At 41.3% G+C, this 21,293-nt stretch overlaps 1 protein-coding gene across 2 annotated transcripts in view; it reads left to right on the top strand.

The window, feature by feature from the left end:
• The window catches only part of GRM8 (glutamate metabotropic receptor 8), a 682,838-nt gene that overhangs the window by 417,953 nt on the left and 243,592 nt on the right, over window positions 1-21,293 (top strand). For both annotated transcript variants that reach the window (XM_072147036.1, XM_072147035.1), the window contains exons 4-6: window positions 3,268-3,403; window positions 3,900-4,054; window positions 6,392-6,529. In XM_072147036.1, coding sequence (XP_072003137.1) covers window positions 3,268-3,403; window positions 3,900-4,054; window positions 6,392-6,529 — 429 coding nt within the window. The remainder of the gene's footprint in view (window positions 1-3,267; window positions 3,404-3,899; window positions 4,055-6,391; window positions 6,530-21,293) is intronic.

Here is a 21,293-nt window from a genome sequence, read left to right as displayed (position 1 = left end):
TGCATTTTGTAAGATTCCCTCTCTTTCCCATAAAATAGCCCATTATTATTAGACATCTGTAATATGGATACAAAAAATAATACAATACTAATGACATACAGACAATATACACATATTTGCACAAATATTCTAATATTTTACCGCCATGCACTTGGGAGACAATGGTTGTCATAAAAGTATTTGCTGTACGTGTTTTATAATGTGAATCTGCCACAAAGACAATGGAATCATAAACATAAAATATTAATAATAATGCATCTGTATAAACCTGTTTGTTATACTAAGGTGTGCGCTTGTGTAGGATGTGTTAACAAGCCTACCATGGAGCTGGCTGGATATATAGCAATGTTGACACCTCCTCACACTTTGCCTCAAGGAACAAGATGCTTTCCTGACTTATTTCCTGCAGTATTTCTAGCTACATACTATGTAGGAAGCAAAACAGCTGTATTAAAGAATTAGAGGAATAAAATACCCAGAGGCAATATTTGGAGCTTAGCATGTAACCACCAAAGGTTACACAAGTTCTAAGCTATCTTATGCACTTTGAAAGCTGTGTCTGATCTCTCTGGATATAAACTTTTGCGTTTCTAAAACCGAATCAATAATATTGTGGTCTGAACCGTGATGTCAATAGTTCTTGTTAAACTCTGCCTGTTGTTATTCGAAGATCTTTGTGCAGATTTTTTCCCTTGTAAGCTACTTGGTAACTACTCTCATTGTGTAATTAGTAGCTAGAGTAATGTAAACATATGTGGATTTGCACGGCATATAAGCAGTCATCTTTGACATTCTCAGTTTATTAATTTTGATGAAGCTCATTTTTGTTTAGTAGGAGTATGTATTTTTCTAGCAAACAAGCAGCTGTTAAGTCAATAAATATATTCCTCCTGGAATTCTCATCAAACTGAAGACCTATGCGTATGTGTGTGTGTGTGTTTTGGAGCACGGAGAGGATTGCGGTCTCCTACAGGAGCTCTGATTTCAATGCAGTATTCTAGATTTTGTACTTTGTATTGTCTTGAATATGACAGATTGTCTCACCGATATACAGCAGGGAAAAATAATGATAACAACATACAAAAATAAGCATACCGTACTCTTCCATGAAATCCACTAACAGAAATAATAATAAATTAGGCCAAGAGTAAAAACACTGATATAATATTATGGAACTGCACAAACAAATGCTATACATACTCATACAATGCTATACACACTCTTAATACCTCAAGCTTCCCCTCCACACTTACCCTCAGGCAGTAACCTCCACAGTCCCTGCCCCAATAAATGCCAAAAAATATGCAGTAACAATAGCGTATTGGAGGTAATCTATTTATACGTTCATTTGATATAAAGTCTGCATTTTTCCCATGTTGTTTGCTCATAAAATCTTTGCAGCTTCTGTATTCTTACATTTCAGGGATACAGTGTACACTTTAGCATGTATTGGCAAGCTACCTTCTTTCATGTTTTTGTTTTGCGGAATTTTTTTATTCTAAACTATGTAATGTGTTAAGCATAGTAATCATTCCAGTAATATATAACTACCTGTATAAAAATTACAAATGGTGAATTTGCGTAGGACTTAACTTATATTAACCCCTCAAATACAAATTAATTTTCGATTTTTGGGTTCCATTATGATTTTATTCCACTCTGGTTACTGGGAAAATTAACAAATGCAAAATAATTGTAGAAAAAAATGCATTTGCTCCATTGTCTTGTGGACACCATTTTTATGACTTTTACTGTGTGCTCCAAATTACACCTCTACTTTATTCCTTGAGTCGGTACAATTGTGAGAATATGACATTTATGAAGGTTTTATTATGTTCTAATAGATAAAAAAAAATTAAAACCTTCTGTACAAATAAAGTTTTTTCATTTTGTCCTACTTTGAAGCTAATAACTTTTTCAAACTATGGCATACAGACCTTAAAAAGTTGTCATTTTTTGCAGGATATGATGACTTTTACATTGCTACCATCTTCGGACTGTACAACCATTAGTTCAATTTTTATAAATTTTTTTTGCAAAATGCAAATGCAAATACATTTTTTGGTTACAGAGTTTTTTTACTGTAATTTTTGTAAGTTGATAGATATGTACTTTTGGGATGTGGCGATACCTAACATGTTTTTGATTTTATTTGTGTATTTTTTTTAGTTATAAGGAAAGGGGGATTATTTTTATTTTAACTACTTTTTAGACCTCCAATGGTACTTTAATCCTTGGGGGATTTATCGTTTCTACGATGTTCTGCAATAATATACTATAGTATTGCAGTATATGAAGAATTTTCTAAGGACCTATAACAGTATGCCTCCAAGCTGCCATTAAAATGGATTATTGCTCCACAATAATGTCACAGGGATTGACGATCCAAACAAAGATGGCGGCACCCAGACCAAATGGCAAAGCCACTGGTGGCAGGTAAATGGTTAACATCCTCAATTGGCATCATCAACTGTATAATGCAGCCAACACCCACCATATGAAGAATGCTCAGCTCATTAGTTCTCTTAATACATGCTTGAAGCACTATGGCATACATGTGTTCAGGGGCTAATGCAATAAAAATGCATTTAAACAACCTGCCAGCGCACTGCGCACCATCATTTTGAAGGGAGGTTGTTGCTCTCAATGACATCATCAGTGATGGACGATTCTCCCCAAAATGGTGGTTCCCAGCAACACCAGCAAAATGCTGCCGGTGAAGAGTGACAGCCATTGGTGACTCTGCCAGCAGCACTGTACCAGTGTTGACCGCAGAGGGAGGTTCTATACTGCTCAACACTGATTATATAACCAATAATAAGTGTTCATCTATTCATGGGCTATAAAACAAATGCTATGAGTGTTCTTATAGCAAATTCTGCGGTGCTCTGAATGATCTGATTTCAATTTAACAAAGAATAACCCTGACGATTCTTAGCAATAGAAAACACCTGTAAGGGGACTCTTTAAAAGGATGTTTTGAAGTGTCTGTGAAATACAAGAACAGATGTATTTGGGAAGCACTAAATGTGTTCATTTGCTTTTCATTTCCTGTTTAATAAACCAAAGCTCACAGATAAAGCATCATAGTAAATTCTGTCATCCAGTGCAATATACCATTAACCATGATATGTACACATGTAGAGGTAATTGATGTGGATTTATCCTAGATCTATTTATATAAACCAAATGGAGTTTATAAGAAGCATTAATCAGTAATCCTCAAAGTGTGGCGTTTCTGAGATGAAGTGTATTATGTCTTTACAGGTGGTGTTTGCATTGCCCAATCACTGAAAATCCCCCGAGAGCCCAAGCCAGGAGAATATGATAAAATCATTAAGCGCCTGCTGGAAACCCCTCATGCTCGGGCAATAATCATTTTTGCAAATGAAGATGACATAAGGTGATGCTTTCCTCCTATTGTTTGTGGCATGTTTGATCTTTTCCAGTGGCAGGAGAATTGCACAAACCCATTTCTTTCTTATCAGTTTTACATTAACTCGTCAAGGATACCCTTGTGAGACTGGAGGTGTAGCAAATTTCAATTGCATTTAGACAAATGCTATTCAGCTGTTCCTATGAGACAGACTCGCTGTCTTTCTGTACCGGTAGAGTATTCTGTGGATTGAGACACAAGATTGAATGAGATAAATGAAATGAGAATGATAGACAATGTATGGTACATTAGGGTTAGACAAAAACAAATTAACATGAACTGCAGACACAGAGAGGTGCTGCAGCTTTCTTCTTTCTATCTCTCTGAAGTTAGAGTCAACTTGACAGAATGATTGACTAATCGTTTCCTCCCTGGATGTTTAGTGAATCTGGTTAATGTGTCTTGACTGAAATCAATGGACGTTTCTTCCTTTCTATTTTCTTCCTATTCTTTTTTCCTGCAGACGTATCCTTGAAGCAGCTAAAAGAAACAATCAAACTGGACATTTCCTTTGGATTGGTTCAGACAGCTGGGGATCTAAGATTTCACCAGTTTACCAACAAGAGGAGATAGCAGAAGGAGCCGTTACAATCCTACCAAAGAGAGCCTCAATAGCTGGTAATATTTCCCTTATTCATTAACAACCATGAGAGTGCCTTAAAGGAGTTTGCCCATGAAAGAAAGTTCTCAAATTTTAACCCCCTAGTGATGTCAAATGTTAAGCGCCTTACTTTACAATTTTACTCAGTTATATTGATGTTTTAGCTCCTATAACTCAGTGAGGGTCAATGTAAAATTCCACAGTGTGAAAGCAGACACATTGGGGCACATCTACTTACCCGGTCCTGGGAGTTCACAGAAAGTGCATGGTCCGACGATCATGCACTGCGCCATGATCCACTATCGTGCGCCCGATATCCTGCATGTGTCGCTTCCCCGCTCAGGTCCGCCGGAGTTCACCTTCTTCTTCCTAGTGTATGTAATTGCATTGTCTTGCAACACAAATTGAATTTTAAATCCTGCGCTGAGTTCAAGTCAGTCCGGCCTGCCCCCTGATTTCTGTCACATGAAAGCCAGCACAGCTGTGCCACAATCCAATCCCATGTAACACAATTCCCTGTTAAATACCTGTCACAGCGGCGCAAAATTTCAAAATCAGAAGTGCGCTCCCCGGACCCTTAGTAAATAAGCCCCATTATGATCCTTGTGAGCTGAAAATGTGGTTAGATTATCAAGGTCCAGGATGTATCCACACTTTCATTTAGCTTCTGAACATTCATCAGTATATGCCACATAGAAAAAGAGAGGTGAGACAGATCAGAGATGATAGATGAGAGACGGATCAGAGATGATAGATGATGAGATCCATGAGATGGATATAACACACAGTGACACCCTGCTGATTCACCTATACCACACACCGTCAGCTATATTATATCATAGCTATAGCACACACAGAGTGCTATAACTCCTTCCCCTACTATAAATATCTTATCTTACCTGTAGCTTGTAGAGTAAGTCTGCATACATAGTTTGCTGGCAGGAAGTGTCTGTGTGTGAGCTTATCTTGTAATGGAGAGGGAAGGGGCAGAGATCACACTGCATCCTGCAGATAGGAGAAGCTATTCATGAGAACAATTTGCTATGTCTGACCACAATCGGAAGATTTACGTTCAAATAGTATGTGTGAAATGCTGCATTTTTTTAATAACAGTGAATTAGAGAATGTGTTCTATTCTGATTATTTTTAAGAATCTTGTCTTTGTGGGAATACTGCCTTTAGGGCAATTCTTCAATAATTTTGTGCATGTGCTATTTTGATGACCCTATCTTACTTATTAAGCTACAATACAACATTTGCAGTGCTTTTTTCTTTAACTATGGTATAAACCAAGACCCAGCAGCCAGTGCACATGCAGAGCTGAGAAATCAGCTCTGCCATTACCTCTGTTCACTATGTAATGATCATTGAGTTACCATAAATTGGGAAGACAAAAGTTATAAACTGCTTCTGTCTTCTCTTCTGTGTCCCTGGCTATGCCCAACAGTTACCAACAAGCCTCCTGCATCAGCAACAGCAACTTCTGTTGTTAGTTTCTGTTACATTCTCCTAAAATGGAGAGTGGAATAGAAACAGATGATGTGAATGTTAACTGAGCCTTGCTGAAGCTAGTTATTTGCAAACCTGGAATTCCCAGCATAACCTGCTGTGTCAGAACAGGAGCAGGAAGTGGAGCAAATCAGGACACTTGGGAAAAGTTAAAAGTTAAAAGGGTATCACATCAGGATGAGTGTATCACATCAATACAGATTAAAAAGCATTATTGCCCCCAAGTAATATTATTTATTTTATATTAACAACTTAAAGGAAATCTACCACCAGGATAAAGGATTGTAAACCAAGCAATAAAAATTCTAAAAATTTTGCAGATGAGCCTTCGGGGCTCCAAGCTCCATTAACATCTATACAGTATGGAGCTCCTGGGGCTCATTTGCATAATCTGTGAAACCTTTTTATTGTTAAAACAAGGTCCTAAGAAGCTAATAGAAAAGCAGAACCTACCAGTGGGCGCACTCACCAGTTTGTCAGTGTGGTTGGTTTACAATTCTTTGACCTGGTGTAAGATTTCCTTTAAGTAAACTGTAAATTGATATTTAACAAATCTTCACTTTGGTGCCTGAAAAATACCAGATTAGTGCCAAATCTATAAATCTCTAATTACTTCAACAAGTTGTAAGCCATTTAGTAGTTGCATATTAAAATCTGATAATAAGGATCTATAAATAGTAAAAGAAATTATAGCAACGTGAAACATATTCCCTGCCTGACTGACCATAATACCAGTCCAGATCACCATTACATGACATATGGTAGAGCAGATGGTTTAATTTTCATTGGGACACTTTTATTGGTCATTATGTGTATTAATGATAATTTTTGTTTTTATGAAATAGGATTTGATAGATATTTTAAAAGCCGGTCACTAGCCATTAACCGAAGAAATGTATGGTTTGCAGAGTTTTGGGAAGAGAATTTTAATTGCAAGCTGGGATCACATGGCAAAAAGAACAGTCATTTGAAAAAATGCACAGGTAAGACCACTATTATTCTTAGTCTGTGCAGATAATATGACTGCTTTATGTGTGTTTTTATAAAAAAATAAGTTTTTATTGGCTCCTTATAGCAAGAGAAATGAGTGTAATATATGGCTATGTCACATATTATCATATGTATTAATTTCATTTACAAACGTCACAGTGTTGTTTTTCAACAATGCAGATTGAATTATGGGGAGCTATAAAAACTGCATAGTTTTCAGGGGGTGCATGATAAAGTGCTACATCCCAGCATAAACTGCTGATTTTAATTGCCACAACTTCTTGGCTCCCTATGCAGAAGATATTGTTATAAGATATTTCTTTACTTCATGTTTGGTCGATTATATTGAAAGCTTTATGTGGATTTTACTAATGTATGGATTACTGCCAGGTGTTTTGGGTGTATAGCACCACAGAGTTGTTGATCTAAGCCTATTGATGACAGTTACATTGAAGCACTACTGACAAAACCTGATATGTAATGATGAACTTATACTTTGGCTGAAATAGAACCTACAAGTACTGTATGTGTATCTTTATCAGGTGTAAGGATAATGTGTAACAAGCAAACAAATGGTACGTCATATGAATCTGAATGCAGGATCATGCCTTCATACACTTTAAACCTATACAGGCGGTCCCCTTCCTAAGCACACCCGACTTACAGACGACCCATAGTTAAAGACGGACCCCTCTGCCCACTGTGACCTCTGGTGAAGCTCCCTGGATGCTTTACTTTAGTCCCAGACTGCAATGATCAGCTGTAAAGTGTCTGTAATGAAGCTTAATTGATATTCCTTGGCCCAATTACAGCAAAAAAGTTTGTTACTAAAATTGTCACTGGGGCAAAAAATGTTTTTGTCTAGATCTGCAGTTATAAGATATACAGTTTCGACTTACATACAAATTCAACTTAAGAACAAACCTATGGAACCTATCTTGTATGAAACCTTGGGACTTCCTGTACTTCAAAGTGTTCTGCTCACTGAAACATCATGATTAGAGATGAGCGAGCACTAAAATGCTCGGGTACTCGTTATTCGAGACAAACTTTTCCCGATGCTCGAGTGCTCGTCTCGAATAACGAGCCCCATTGAAGTCAATGGGAGACTCGAGCATTTTTCAAGGGGACCAAGGCTCTGCACAGGGAAGCTTGGCCAAACACCTGGGAACCTCAGAAAAGGATGGAAACACCACGGAAATGGACAGGAAACAGCAGGGGCAGCATGCATGGATGCCTCTGAGGCTGCTTAATCGCACCATTATGCCAAAATTATGGGCAACAGCATGGCCATGACAGAGTGACCGAATGAGGCTAGATAGCATCTAAAACATGCAATAATTGACCCTGACACTATAGGGGACGGCAAGCAGAGGCAGCGGCAGCAGTGGCAGGCTAGAGTGTCTCATGGCGACATACCCTAAATGGGCTCAGGTTTCACCAAAGGAGGTGAAATGATTTCCTATGTGAACAAAAGGTTGACGGTATATTTAGTCGATAACACAGCATGGTGGCGACATAGTGACCAAGTTCCATAACGTATCTGGTGAAACACCCGAAAAATGAGCCTGATACAGCTCTTTTGATAAGGGGACGACATGTGGAGGCAGCCATGGAGACGACTTCCATGATTAAGAGCGACAGTATGGGGCATTCATATTGCGCTGCTATGATTGCAACTTCAGGTCTCCAGCATGGCGGAGACAGATGGGCCGAGTTCCACTATGTATCTGGTGAAACACCTGAAAATTCTGCCTGACACAGCTCGTTTGATAATGGGACGATGTGTTGCACTGCCAGGCGAGCTTTCGCCTGTCCAAGCCCCTGTCTCTCGGCTCCTCCCCACCCAAAATGGGCCTGGGGGCCAGAAGCTTTTACTTTAATTATAATTTTCAAATCAGGCCGGGTCGTTTGAATATTTCACCTACGAATAATGGAATAGCATAGTGGTTCTATTTTTAATTGTTTTTACGGAAATGGTTCCATGATTAAGAGCGACAGTATGGGGCATCCATATTGCGCTGCTATGATTGCAACTTCAGGTCTCCAGCATGGCGGCGACATATGGGCCGAGTTCCACTATGTATCTGGTGAAACACCTGAAAATTCTGCCTGACACAGCTCGTTTGATAAGGGGACGATGTATGGAGGCAGTGAACTAGTAGTAGATTAAAGGTGCTGCAGTTAAAACTATGTTAGTTGGATCTTGAGATGGAGCTGGCACTCCGCTGCCAGGCGAGCTTTCGCCAATTCAAGCCCCTGTCTCTAGGCTACTCCCCAAACAGCACTTCTAAGAACCTTTTGTATAAGGTCAAGTGTAGTAGCATTCTTATAAGTTTAGGATATGGCGGGTGAGGGGAATGTAAACAGATGCGCAAGAAGCGCTGAAATAATATTGGTAAATGATAAGTTTGCCAGTATATTTTGTGGATTACACAGCAGGGTGCCGACAAAGTTAACAAGTTTGATGTGGAAGCCATGAAAACAACCCAAAATTCTGCCTGACACAGTTTGTTTGATAAGGAGACAATGTATGGAGGCAGCTATATGGACGACTTTTGGAGGCAGCTATGGCGATGACGTGTGGAGGTAGCAATGGAGACAACGTGTGGAGCCAGCTAAAAAGACGACATGTGGAGTCTGCTATGGAGACAATTTAATTTGGATAGTGCCTGTATGTGGCAGTCCAAAAAAGTTTTCAAACCAGAGGAGCAGGTAGGTGGTCCTCCAGAAAAATTAAATAAATTGAGTGCCTGTATGTGGCACTCCCAAAAATTGCTTAAAACAGAGGACCGGGTAGGTGGCCCTCCAGAAAAATTAAATACATAGAGTACTATAGCTAGAGCCAGTTGGCCCTGGCGAAAAATAGCCAGTTTCCTATGCTTTAGTGTACAAAGAGGAGGAGAAGGAGGACAATGAGGAGGAGGAGTGCATACATTATTCAGGTTGAGCTTCTTTCACCTGGTGGAGAATGAAAATCCGGAGAAATCCAGGCTTTATTCATCTTGATAAGCGTCAGCCTGTCAGCGCTGTCAGTCGACAGGCGTGTACGCTTATCGGTGATGATGCCACCAGCTGCACTGAAAACCCCCTCGGACAACACGCTAGCGGAAGGGCAGGCAAGAACCTCCAAAGCGTACAGCGCCAGTTCGTGCCACATGTCCAGCTTTGAAACCCAGTAGTTGTAGGGAGCTGTGTGATCATTTAGGACGATGGTATGGTCAGCTACGTACTCCCTCACCATCTTTCTGTAAAGATCAGCCCTACTCTGCCGAGACTGGGGACAGGTGACAGCGTCTTGCTGGGGTGACATAAAACTGGCAAAGGCCTTGTAAAGCGTACCCCTGCCAGTGCTGGAAATGCTGCCTGCTCGCCTACTCTCCCTCGCTACTTGTCCCGCAGAAGTACGCCCTCTGCCGCTAGCGCTGTCAGAAGGGTAATACTGTTTCAGCTTGTGCACCAGGGCCTGCTGGTATTCATGCATTCTCACACTCCTTTCCTCTCCAGGGATGAGAGTGGAAAGATTTTGCTTGTACCGTGGGTCCAGGAGAGTGAATACCCAGTAATCGGTGCTGGAATAAATTCTTTGAACGCGAGGGTCACGGGATAGGCAGCCTAGCATGAAATCTGCCATATGTGCCAGAGTCCCAACGCGCAAGAATTCACTCCCCTCACTGGCTGACTGCCCATTTCCTCCTCCTCCAACTCCTCCAACTCCTCTTCTTCTGCCCATACACGCTGAACAGTGAAGAACTGAACAATGGTCCCCTCTTCTGCCTCGCCAACATTCTCCTCCTCTTCCTCCTCATCCTCCTCCACCTCCTCCGATATGCGCTGAGAAACAGACCTAAGGGTGCTTTGGCTATCAACAAGGGAATCTTCTTCCCCCGTCTCTTGTGACGAGCGCAAAGCTTCCGACTTCATGCTGACCAGAGAGTTTTTCAACAGGCCAAGCAGCGGGATAGTGAGGCTGATGATGGCGGCATCGCCACTGACCATCTGTGTTGACTCCTCAAAGTTACTCAGCACCTGACAGATATCAGACATCCACGTCCACTCCTCATTGTAGACTTGAGGAAGCTGACTGACCTGACTACCAGTTCTGGTGGAAGTTGACATCTGGCAGTATACAATCGCTCTGCGCTGCTGTTAAACTCTGGATAACATGGTTAATGTTGAGTTCCACCTTGTGGGCACGTCGCACAACAGTCGGTGAGCGGGCAGTTGGAGGCGGCGCTGCGCTGCCCTGAGAGTGGCAGCATCTGTGCTGGACTTCCTGAAATGCGCACAGATGCGGCGCACCTTCGTGAGCAAATCAGACAGATTGGGGTATGCCTTGAGGAAACGCTGAACTATGAGATTTAACACATGGGCCAGGCATGGCACATGTGTCAGTCTGCCGAGTTGCAGAGCCGCCACCAGGTTACGGCCGTTGTCACACACAACCATGCCTGGCTTCAGGTTCAGCGGTGCCAGCCACAGATCAGTCTGCGCCGTGATGCCCTGTAATAGCTCTTGGGCGGTGTGCCTTTTATCGCCTAGGCTCAGCAGTTTGAGCACCGCCTGCTGTCGCTTAGCGATGGCACTGCTGCTGTGCCTAGAGCTACCGACTGATGGTGCCATGCCCACGGATGGTAATTCGGAGGCTGAGGAGGTGGAGGAGGGGTGGGAGGAGGAGGAGGCATAGTAGGCCTTTGAGACCTGGACTGAGGTAGGCCCCGCAATCCTCGGCGTCGGCAGTATATGAGCAACCCCAGGGTCAGACTCGGTCCCAGCCTCCACCAAGTTAACCCAATGTGCCGTCAGCGATATATAGTGGCCCTGCCCGGAAGCACTCGTCCACGTGTCCGTGGTCAGGTGGACCTTGTCAGAAACGGCGTTGGTCAGGGCACGGATGATGTTCTCTGACACGTGCTTGTGCAGGGCTGGGACGGCACATCAGGAAAAGTAGTGGCGGCTAGGACCAAATACCGAGGGGCGGCCGCCGCCATGAGGTTTCGAAAGGCCTCGGTCACTACCAGCCTATAGGGCAGCATCTCCAGGCTAAGCAACTTGGAGATGTGGACGTTGAGGGCTTGGGCGTGTGGGTGGGTTGCGCTATACTTCCTTTTGCGCTCCAGCGTCTGGGGTATGGAGAGCTGAACGCTGGTGGATGCTGTGGAGGATCGTGGAGGAGAAGATGGGGTTTTCGCACGGGAGGTGTTTGGGTCGTGGTCCTGCGCAGGGGGCTGACTAGCAGATGACACAGGGGAAGGAGCAGTGGTGTGCCCGGCCGGAGGTGAACGGGCTTGAGTGGGGTGTTTAGCATTCATATGCCTGCGCATACTGGTGGTAGTTAAGCTAGTAGTGATGGAACCCCTGCTGATCCTGGTTTGGCAAAGGTTGCACACCACAGTCCGTCGGTCATCCGGTGTTTCTTTAAAGAACCTCCAGACTTCTGAAAATCTAGCCCTCGCCATGGGAGCTTGACTACGGGCAACATTTGGCGCTGATGCACCAGCTCTGGCCCTGCCTCTCCGTCTGGCCCCACCACTGCCTCTTCCAACCTGTTCTGCTATAGGACTCGTTCTGCTATAGGTCTCAGAAGCACTGTGTTCACCCGGCCTATCAACCCAGCTTGGGTCTGTCACCTCATCATCCTCCGATCCCTCAGTCTGCTCCTCCCTCGGACTTCCTGCCCTGACAACAACTTCACCACTGTCTGAAAACCGTGTCTCCACATCGTCCGACACCTCTTTACACACTTCTTCCACTACGTCAATAATGTCATCATCACCCACAGACTGCGACTGGTGGAAAACCTGGGCATCGGAAAATTGCTCAGCAGCAACCGGACAAGTGGTTTGTGACTGTGGGAAGGGTCCAGAAAACAGTTCCTCAGAGTATGCCGGTTCAAATGCCAAATTTTGCTCGGAGGGGGCAGACTGGGGGGAAGGAGGCTGAGGTGGAGGAGCTGGAGGAGTGCTGATTTCGGTGACATGGGTGGACTGCGTGGAAGACTCACTGGTGGACAAATGGCTAGAAGCATTGTCCGCAATCCACGACATCACCTCTTCGCACTGTTCTGGCCTCAACAGTGCTCTACCACGAGTCCCAATAACTTCAGACATGAACCTAGGGAGTGTAGCTCTGCGGCGTTCCCCTGCTCCCTCATCAGCAGGTGGTGTCTCACCCCGCCCAGGACCGAGGCCTCTGACCCCTGCAGTAGTTGGACGCCCACATCCACGCCCTCGTCCTCTACCCCTAGCCCTCGGGTTAAACATTTTCCAAATTAAAGTGTAAACTTTTAATTTTTTTTTTTGTGTTTATTTTTTTTAATTTTTTTTTTTTAACAAAACGATGCTATCCTATTGCTATGGCTAGTTTCTGACCTACACTGACAGCACACAACTGGATTTTGTGCTGTGCCTGATGACTTTGAGCTATAAAATGAAATAAAGGTAAAAAAAAAATAAATCAGCAGACTCTGCCTAATTCTAATCAAACCCCTAATAAATTGTCCCACTTCGGTGTTTGAGGTGGATATGCGTGTCACTAAGAGCTAAACACAACGGTCGCAGGTCTCCCAGCAAATTCCTCACAATATGGTACTAGCTGCACTACTAATGCCAGCAAGCCCAGCCACAAGCAAACAAAAAAAAGGAAAATATAACGCTATTGTAGGCCTAAGTAAGCCGTTGGGGTTATTCTATGGCTATTTTGTAGCCTACACTGAAAGCACACTGCTTTGCAAGATGAGTTTGAGCTATAAAATGAAATAAAGGTAAAAAATAAATCAGCAGACTCTGCCTAATTCTAATCAAACCCCTAATAAATTGTCCCACTTCGGCGTTTGAGGTGGATATGCGTGTCACTAAGAGCTAAACACAACGGTCGCAGGTCTCCCAGCAAATTCCTCACAATATGGTACTAGCTGCACTACTAATGCCAGCAAGCCCAGCCACAAGCAAACAAAAAAAAGGAAAATATAACGCTATTGTAGGCCTAAGTAAGCCGTTGGGGTTCTCCTATGGCTATTTTGTAGCCTACACTGAAAGCACACTGCTTTGCAAGATGAGTTTGAGCTATAAAATGAAATAAAGGTAAAAAAAAAAAAATCAGCAGACTCTGCCTAATTCTAATCAAACCCCTAATAAATTGTCCCACTTTGGTGTTTGAGGTGGATATGTGTGTCACTAAGAGCTAAACACAACGGTAGCAAGTCCCCCTGCAAATTCCTCACAATATGGTACTAGCTGCACTACTAGTGCCAGCAAGCCCAGCCACAAGCAAATAAAAAAAAAGAAATGTATAACGTTATTGTAGCCCTAAGAAGGGCTGTTGGGTTCTTGTAGAATCACTCCTGCCTAACACTATTCTAATAGAACACCCTAACGCTTTCCCTGACCAGCAGCAGCTCTCTCCCTAGCGGCATCCAGACAGAGAATGATGCGAGCAGCACGGGCAGGGGCTAATCTATTCCAGGGTCACCTGATCTGGCCAGCCAACCACTGCTATCGACGTGTAAGGGTACCATGTCATGCTGGGTGGAGTGCAGAATCTCCTGGCTTGTGATTGGCTCTGTTTCTGGCCGCCAAAAAGCAAAACGGCGGGAGATGCCATTTTCTTGAGCGGGTGAAGTATTCGTCCGAGCAACGAGCAGTTTCGAGTACGCTAATGCTCGAACGAGCATCAAGCTCGGACGAGTATGTTCGCTTATCTCTAATCATGATGTAACTGATGTTAAATTACATTTTTTTGCAAAAAATTATAAGAAATTCAAGCAAGAAGAAGTAGGAGTAAAATAAAGGTCAGTAGGTATTCTATCTGAGTGTTACATTTAACATTTGCTATGGGAGCTTTCTCCACCATATATCTGTAGTGCTAAATTTATCAAAAGAGGTCAAAAGATGCCACAACCAGTTTTGGATTATAAATAATGATGGAAACTACCAGCCAAGATACCAGTGTCTATAAATTGCTTAATACAAAAAAGCCATATATAACAAGATAAAGCATACAAATCTTATGAAAAACATAATTTGTGGCAATTTGTTTTGCACTTATAAATAGTTTTGGTATATTCATCCCAGTAATTGAACTCTGCTTATTTAATGCAAATCACTGAGACAAATGAAACTTTCACTTCGGTATGCTAAAAAAATCAGGCTATCATGCACATTAATTTGTGCATAAGAATTTCTAAATTGGCCAGGACATTATACATTTTACCAATCAGGTAAAACCCTTTCTTCAAAAATTTCAGTTTTAGTACTTAACCTTGGATTCTTGATAGATAAAATGCAATTGACTACAAAATGTGTTGCTTTTGAGTCTTGGTCCCATGATGAATTTTGAGGAGTTGTCTAAAATCACTAAAAGAAAAATTTTTGCATAGCAATACAAACTAACACCAACATATTGGCCTAGATATATAAAACAGGCTGTGCCAGTTTTCTGTCTAACTTTGCACTGAAAAGAACGTCTTTGGAGAATGCAAATATATTTATGAAGTGTCTGCACCAGTTTTGTATTATAGCTGCACTGTTTCCCACACTTGAGAAAAATGGGCACCTAAAGGGGGGTGTTAGTGTTTAAAGTTGTAGCTTTCGACACATTTATTACAGCAACTTGACAGAATTGTGGTGCAGAGCAGTGTGCCAGATAATTAAAGACCATGCATTAGTATTCAATAATCTGACTTACCCTGCACATTCATAAGGCAAATTGCACTAAGGCAGTTTGCGTAACTTTTGATAAATCTGGGCCATAAAGTTTGAATTTCTGTTACATGCAGTGATGTCTGGCAATGTTACACTGTCTAATTCTTTTTCTATTCCAAAAATATCTATATAGTCTGACAATAGTCATTTTATCCATTTTTTTATAATCTTTACATCAATATGTTTTTTTACGTTTAATTCCCTGTCAGTTTTAACCACTGACATTTTACAGAAATATATTCTTTTTATTCAAAGGTTAACTCAACTCAAAAATGATTTTGAATAATGAAAATCTTACTACCCGATGCTAATACTTACCAGAGAAACTGCTGATGCCTGAAATAGGATGTGTACCTGAAATCAGTTGAGAAAGCCTGAAAATGTAACAATGATTTCACATATTAAAACATCTTGGTCCATCTTAACAACATTTTCTATAGCCAAATTATTTCCAAAATGCAGATGTGGTCACAGATTAGTGAGTCAGAACATGTTCATGGATAGTGGTGCCCACTCATAACTTTGAATGTGCATTTAAAGTGACTTTAGAAGCAACTGCAAATTTTATATACCTCTTCAAACCTCCATTAGAGCAAACCAGTATAAATCCAATAATTTATGACAAAGCATCATTTGAAAAAAATCTCATCTTTATTAACATAGAAAAATAGTTTTTATGAAATTCATCACAAAAAATCTGAATTAAAAAATCCCATTAATAGAGATACATATAAAAACATCAACACAACAAGCAGACAGTGTTGGTATAAATGGAGAGTAGAATATCTATCTAAAAATACCTCAGTAGGCACTGTTTTTTATATAAATCACGGGCTACACTTATTTACACACTTATTTATTATCACAAATAATACATTTCATACTCATTGCACTTCCCTTATCTTCTCAAACATACGGGCAAAGCCCCATTCATAAGTCCAAAAGTACCCACCAGAAGACATACTCCACCCACCAGTTCTGTCCAACCCCGCAATGTAAGTTTCGCACCCTGCTTTGTCACATTTACTGATGAAACAGGGTACGAAACGGATGTTGGGGTGTTGGCAGTGTAGTGTAGAACTTAGGTAAGTGCAATAAGTATGAAATACAGGCAGTCCCCGGGTTACATACAAGATAGGGTCTGTAGGTTTGTTCTTAAGTTGAATTTGTATGTAAGTCGGAACTGTATATTTTATCATTGTAATCCCAGCCAGAACTTTTTTGGTCTCTGTGACAATTGGATTTTAAAAATGTTAGGTTGTCATAAGAATCAATATTAACACTAAAGCTTCATTACAGACACCTTTGACAACTATTACAGCTGTTTACTGTAGCCTAGGACTAAAGTACAATAAATTACCAATATCCAGAGGTCCGTTTGTAACTAGGGGTCGTATGCAAGTCGAGTGTTCTTAAGTAGGGGACCGCCTGTATATAATGAATTTCATGTAATTTATTTAATAAAGATGAGATTTTTTCAAATGATGCTTTGCAATAAATTATTGGTTTTCTTCTGGTTTGCTCTAATGGAGGTTTGAATAGGTATTATGCTGACATGATTTGGGTCCAATAGACTTTCAATAGTAGGATTTATATATATATATATATATATATATATATATATATATATATATATATTTCTGCTGTTTGTTATTTGGTTGTTAAAACTGTAAATCTTTGCCTATTGTTGCATTTTCGCATTGTAACATTTGGTGTGCTTCTAGACAGTGACACTTTCATTATTGTTATAGCCTATCATTGTCATCTTGAAGTGTCTCTGGATTTTGATGAGCTTAGGCTTGGGATTCTGTAGGCCCAAAAGAAGAAATTACTCTTCATCTACAGAATTGGTACACATTTTTAATCATATTGTAAATTTTTACGTTAGAAATCAACACATAGATTCTCGTGTCATTGATGTTGGGTTCAAATTGAATATTCTTCTATAAAGCTTTTGAGACCAATTATTGTAAGATACCTTGGTGGTTTCAAGAGAGCCTAAAACATTTCAACATAATATTAAAATAATCATTTTTTGATGTTTAATTAACCATTAACATTTAAATAACTCTACATACCAATATTATTGTAAAACAATATAGCTGACTCATCATCTGTAATCACTTCAAATTAAAATTCATATTGTAAAAAAGAGTAAGTTGAACACTCTGGGTGATTCAGGAGTTAAAAGAAACTGTTTATATCTTCTAAACTTATTTATCAAGTTTTCTTCAACGCTCTTCAGCAATTTACTATAATCCTCTAGGCTGATGCACTACTGTGTAATTTGTGTTCTTTAGTTAGTAGGTGTCATGCCTGTTATTTTAAATCATGCGCACTCTCAGTGTAACAGAAAATTAGGTTTCTGACCTTTAAGCGACATTTGAAAAGACTTAGTTGAAACAAAGTATAACATTGGCTTTGTTCTTAAAATCCTGTGATATTGCTAAATTGGATACCTACTTATTTATATAACCCACAATGATATCACAGAAATGCATGTTACACTTATAGGACATACATAAAGTCAACTATAAATAAAAATCTCCCAATCACAAAATTTTATTTCTTTACAAATGGCTTGACTATGTTTGAAATTTACGATGTGACTAGACAATGTGCCTGCAGGTCAAAAAGTCATTTGAATTCAACACATTGAGGCACATTAACTAAGAACAGGGCAGTCTGTACTGTGCCCAGTTTTCCTGCGTAGTCTGTAGAGGAAATTGTGGCACCCGTTCTGTGCCCCAAACATTTTTTTGGTGCCCTTTTAACGTGGGGCATGTGATGCTTCTGTTGTTCTGTATGATAGATGTGTTGCATGGTCCGACAATGCAGACAATGCAGACAATATAGTGCAGCCACAACACAAATTAGTCACTTGCAAAGCAAATGTAGCGAGGAACTTCTTAAATACATGTGTAAGCAGTTTTCACATAAAAGAATATGCAAAGTCAGACAGAAAACTGGCGCAAGGACTTTAGTAAATGTGCACCAATATGTTAAAATCATAAGGAGGGCATCTTCTTCCCTGAATTGGTGGTGTCCTCAAAGGTCTACTTGTTTGCATAACTTGTGTACATAAAGCCTCAGTATGCACTTGGTTCAGTAGCCACAATCCAATGCATATATGATGTTCAGAGACATGATATCGTATTTAGACAGCTGTGGAGCTTACAGCTCTATACAAGACAAATTTAGAGTAAATACCAAACTCTTCAAGAATGCATCATACAAAGAACAATACAACAAAATACAACAAAGAACAAAGAGATGTGTATAGGGACAAAAATACTTTATTTAGATGTAGTTCACATACATGATTAAGAACATTTGAAAACTAGAAAAGAATGGATAAAAAGCAACTCAAATGATCTGGTCAATTATTATGTAATATTAAAAGTAACATACCATACCATAACAAAATGTCAGAAAGATTCTATCTGTATATTGGTAGTAAAGCTCAAAAGCTAAAAGAGAGCCCAGATATTTCCAAGCAAAAGAACCATGAGATCATTGTGGGTAGCCAACAGCACATGTTTTGCTAATAGAACTATTGCTTGCATTGCTGAGCAAACCAAGGTGCTACATTACAGTGGGTGAAATAGATGAGTTTATTAACAAAACTGTCCTAAGACAGAATGGAGCCTTATTCGTCAGGCCTAAAACATAACTTTTATTTTTCTTATAAAAGATTAAATCTAGAGATGAGCGAGTATACTCGTCCGAGCTTGATGCTCGTTCGAGTATTAAGGTACTCGAAACGGCTCGTTGCTCGGACGAGTATTTCCCCTGCTCGAGATCGAGCATTTAATTAAAAAAACACAGTGAAGAACAATGAAGAATAGAATAAAAACAGTGAACACAGTGAACACAGGATCATTTAAGTGAAAAAGACAGTGAAGAACACAGTGAAGAATAGATTACAGATGTTCGGCACATCTGCTTACTTGTCGGAAGATACGCGCGGAACGGCAGCAGGGAGACATCAAGCAGCAGGGAGACATCGGGCAGCACGGGGGAGACATCGGGCAGCGGGGAGACATCAGGCAGCACGGGGGAGACATCAGGCAGCACGGGGGAGACATCGGGCAGCACGGGGGAGACATGGGGCAGCACGGGGAGACATCGGGCAGCACGGGGGAGACATCGGGCAGCACGGGGAGACATCGGGCAGCACGGGGGAGACATCGGGCATCACGGGGAGACATCGGGCAGCGCGGGGGAGACATCGGGCAGCACGGGGAGACATCGGGCAGCACGGGGAGACATCGGGCAGCACGGGGGAGACATCGGGCAGCACGGGGGAGACATCGGGCAGCACGGGGGAGACATCGGCCAGCACGGGGGAGACATCGGGCAGCACGGGGAGACATCGGCCAGCACGGGGGAGACATCGGGCAGCACGGGGAGACATCGGGCAGCACGGGGGACACATCGGGCAGCACGGAGAGACATCGGGCAGCACGGGGAGACATCGGGCAGCACGGGGAGACTTCAGTGGAAGAAGAGGAGTGATCCCGGGACAGCGTATCACCCCGACAAGTAAGCAGATGTGCAGAACATCTGTAATCTATTCTTCACTGTGTTTTTCACTGCGTTTTTCACTTAAATGATCCTGTGTTCACTGTTTTTATTCTATTCTTCACTGTTCTTCACATCTGCTAACTTGTCGGGAGATAATATACGCGCGGAACAGTGAAGAATAGATTGCAGATGTTTGCATACATCTGCTAACTTATCAGAAGACATTCTTTTTCAATTAAATAACACATTTTATTCCTGAACCATGGTCCCTTTGAAAAATGCTCGGGTCTCCCATCAACTTCAATGGGGCTCGTTATTCGAGACGAGCACTCGAGCATCTGGAAAAGTTCGTCTCGAATAACGAGCACCCGAGCATTTTAGTGCTCGCTCATCTCTAATTAAATCATAAATTTGTGACACACTTTGTTAAAAACCGCAAGTGTGAGGCTGTAGACTGTCCTACTCTAATAAGTAATGCTGGGTGTGAGCTCAGCCTATAAGTATATATGTGGGTCCCTGCAGTGACTCCGGCGAAACATGTCGGGGGGGCTATTGTCTGGCTTTTAACGTGCCAAGTCTGAGGGTGTCTAACTAATGGGTCGCTGCAGGGACCCACATATATACTTATAGGCTGAGCTCACACCCAGCATTACTTATTAGAGTAGGACAGTCTACAGCCTCACACTTGCGGTTTTTAACAAAGTGTGTCACAAATTTATGATTTAATCTTTTATAAGAAAAATAAAAGTTATGTTTTAGGCCTGACGAGTAAGGCTCCATTCTGTCTTAGGACAGTTTTGTTAATAAATTGTTATTGCCTTGGCAGTCCTAAAAGGGCTCCTTCTTGTAAATAGTGAAATAGATGAGGGTGTCAGACTTGAGGGAGAAGATGAGCCCCATGCGTATCGCCTGTCACACAGGATTCTTCAGGGTATACTACTAGTATCTTAGTAAAAGCCTTCAATAGATGTGTCAGCCCATGTGGAGAGTCAGGAGGAAGTGGGAGGTGTCTGAATCGGAAGTGCATCCTACCCACAATCCTCTGCATTACAAAGACCAGAAAGTAACTCATGCAATATCTTGGACATTATGTTTTAATTATTTTACTTGTGCATAAATCTCAGTGAGTTCTTTTTGCAAAGGAAGCTAGTTTATGACCTACAGTACTTGTGGTTTACTTGGTTTTCTGTGTGTGTTGGAGTGTTTTATATGGATTTTAATATTCAAAATTTTGATTCCCAGGGTCAAGTAATCAAACCCACAAAAGTGTGTGAAGAAACTCAAAATATTAAATGAGTTTTAATGATTTAATGAATTAATGATTTAACGAAGTTGGAGCAAATCTTACATCAAAGGATTATTGTTGGACTTGACACATTAGAGGGACAAAATTCAGAGGGTCAGCAATTTAAGTGCCTCTGCATTTGTGATGGTTTTTCAATGACTCCTAATTAGTATACTTAATGTAACATATTTTTGATCCATTGTTAAAGATCTGTTTCAATTTGTGCATCTCTGCCCTTACATT

Source organism: Engystomops pustulosus, chromosome 4, assembly GCF_040894005.1.
Source record: "Engystomops pustulosus chromosome 4, aEngPut4.maternal, whole genome shotgun sequence".
NCBI classification, from domain to species: Eukaryota; Metazoa; Chordata; class Amphibia; order Anura; family Leptodactylidae; genus Engystomops; species Engystomops pustulosus.
Note: the sequence above shows the minus strand (reverse complement) of the source record. Positions and strands in the feature narration are given on the sequence as shown.